This window comes from Carlito syrichta, unplaced genomic scaffold, assembly GCF_000164805.1.
Source record: "Carlito syrichta isolate Samal-C Ts95f unplaced genomic scaffold, Tarsius_syrichta-2.0.1 Scaffold112228, whole genome shotgun sequence".
NCBI lineage: Eukaryota > Metazoa > Chordata > Mammalia > Primates > Tarsiidae > Carlito > Carlito syrichta.
This window is the reverse complement of record NW_007056324.1, coordinates 269,509-271,740: the sequence shown is the minus strand read 5'-3', so window position 1 is coordinate 271,740 and position 2,232 is coordinate 269,509. Positions and strand designations below refer to the sequence as shown.

The window sequence follows — 2,232 nt, the reverse complement described above, 5'->3', positions numbered from 1 at the left end:
CCCCTCTGCCCCTGGCCCAAGGCAGCCTGTGAACTACCATCATTCCTCCCCACCCCCCATCCCCAAAGAAGAAGAAAAGGAGGCACTGGAGAGGGAGGGACTGCAGCTTTATTATCCAGATGTGACCTGAAGAATGTCTCTGTCACATTACCCCAACCCAACCTTTCCCTTAGCTCCTGAAGCAAGGCTGACTCAAAAGGTTGGGGTCCTAGAGATGACATTGACACAGGGGGCACATGAGGAGATGATGGGGCTACTGGGGGAAGAATGCTTTGGTAGATGCTGCTGGAACTGGCCAGGGAAGAGGTGCCCTCCCTTTACAATGAGGTAGATGTGACATCAAAAGAAACTTTGGCTTCAAGTGCACATGGCATGGAGGTGTGTGGCTACCTCCCAGGGCTGGGTCTCAAAGTGGGCACCCTGAAAGAATCAAAGTAGGTGGCTCCTCCTCCCACCCCCAGCATTGGGGTTGGGACTCTTAGTCTCGTCAGGGCAAGGTGCTGGAAGGGGGCCCTGTAGAGGGTGGGGGCGCAGGGTTGGTTGGGCCCTGGGAAGCTGGTACAGGCTGGCGGCGGGCAAAGAGGACACCTGGCAAGGGATTGAGGAGATGGTAGAGGGCAAGCACAAGCAGGAGGGGGTAAGACATGGAAACAGAAGAGGAACAAAAGTAAGTGTCCTGATTGCTGGAACACCACACACCTACCCCTGCCACCAATGAGGACAACCCCTTAGGTCAGTGAGAGACTCCTATGCCAATGCAGATACCCTCAAACAGGTAAGCAAGGAATATTTACACTGATACACAGGCCCATGACAAGGAAGACATCCCATGGTACCCATGCCAGAGAGGTCATGCCTTGGGCCCCATGCCATGTAGACACCCCTTTAGCCCATGCTAGTGTAGCAGTCCCCTGAACCCCATGTTACCCATGCAAGCTTAGATATCCCTGAACCTCATGCTAGTAGAGAAAGCCTAAAATCCCCATGCCAGTCTAAATACTCCTGACCCCATGCCAGTGTAGACAACCTGCAGTACCCATACCAGTGTAGACCACCCCGTTGATCTCTAGGGCCATGTTGATACTGCTGATGCCACTGCCTGCCAGATTGAGGGGCCCATCCAGCCGCTCTTCTGTCCAGGAGGGGGCAGAGGAGTCACATTTTGGGGAATCAGACTTCAGACTTAGAAGTGCCCCCCTCCATCCCTGTAGACAGTCCCCATTCCACTTGAACCCCACACCTGTAATCACAAGTTGTCTATAGAGGGATCTGTCTGCACCCCCCTCCAACACCTATCAGGTGATGGGTCTATCCTCCCTCAGTGTACAGTTCCAAAGCCCCCTTATAGCAAGCCTCTCCTCACCCCTCAGGGGAACCTTGCCACGGGGCAGGAAACTGGGGAGCACGCCAGGTCGAGGAGGGTCCATGGGCCCCATCAGCACAGCCCTCTTCTCTGGGGGCTCCTCTGGTGCCAACTTCTCTCGTGCCGGTCCCAAGGCCAGGCTCACAGGCAGTGCCAGGCGAGGGGTTGGAATTCCACTCTCCTCTAGAAGAATAGGTCATTCAGCTCCCCTGGCCCAACCAGGCCCCCCTAGCCACAGCTGGAGTAGGGAATGGGAAGTGTTGGAGACATCTCTGCGTTTGGTTTTCCCCAAGGCCTGGGGCCAAGAGAGGTCACCCAAACTCATGCACCAACCTATCCCTCAATCTCTGTTACCATCAGAGCCTCCGCCTGGAGGCTCTGAAGCTGTAGAACCTAAAGGACCAAAATATATGTCTAGGTTGGTCCAAGAGAATTTGGAGGACTTTGTGTGTGTGTGTTCTTGGTTATTAAATAATCCAGGTCATACGAGGCAGAAACCTCATGCAAATAGGAGCCCTGGGTGGACAGGTGTGGAGTAGAACTGCTGTGATTAAACGGCCTTTCCCTGACCCTCAGCCCCACACTTCAGAAACCTGTATTCCAGAGCTCTCAAGGTTTTATTGACCCCAAACCCCAGGATCCTGAAACCTGAGTGACCCCAAATCTCAGAGGCCTATCAGATCTTACTACTGCGAATACTTCAATGTCTCCCAACCTCGGAGTCCCCGCATTTTAATGTTTCCTATATCTAAGCGCCTGCCTAGATTTCAGAAACCCTAAACCTCTGCGATTCCCCCAGTTCCCCGCACCTTTCTTTATAGGGCTCGGGCTCAGTTGGGCGCAGGCGTGCGCGGGCAGGCCGGAGGCGG

General features: G+C 54.3%; 1 protein-coding gene across 1 annotated transcript in view; it reads right to left on the bottom strand.

Annotated features, from left to right (window-relative positions):
• Positions 1–354: 354 nt before the first annotated feature.
• Positions 355–2,232, bottom strand: part of ARID3C (AT-rich interaction domain 3C) — a 6,311-nt gene continuing 4,433 nt past the window's right edge. The window contains 4 exon segments of the mRNA XM_021718689.1: positions 355–588; positions 1,043–1,132; positions 1,364–1,546; positions 2,173–2,232. The exon segment at positions 2,173–2,232 is cut by the window's right edge and continues 35 nt beyond it. Of these exon segments, the coding sequence (XP_021574364.1) occupies positions 488–588; positions 1,043–1,132; positions 1,364–1,546; positions 2,173–2,232 (434 nt within the window). The 3' untranslated portion in view covers positions 355–487.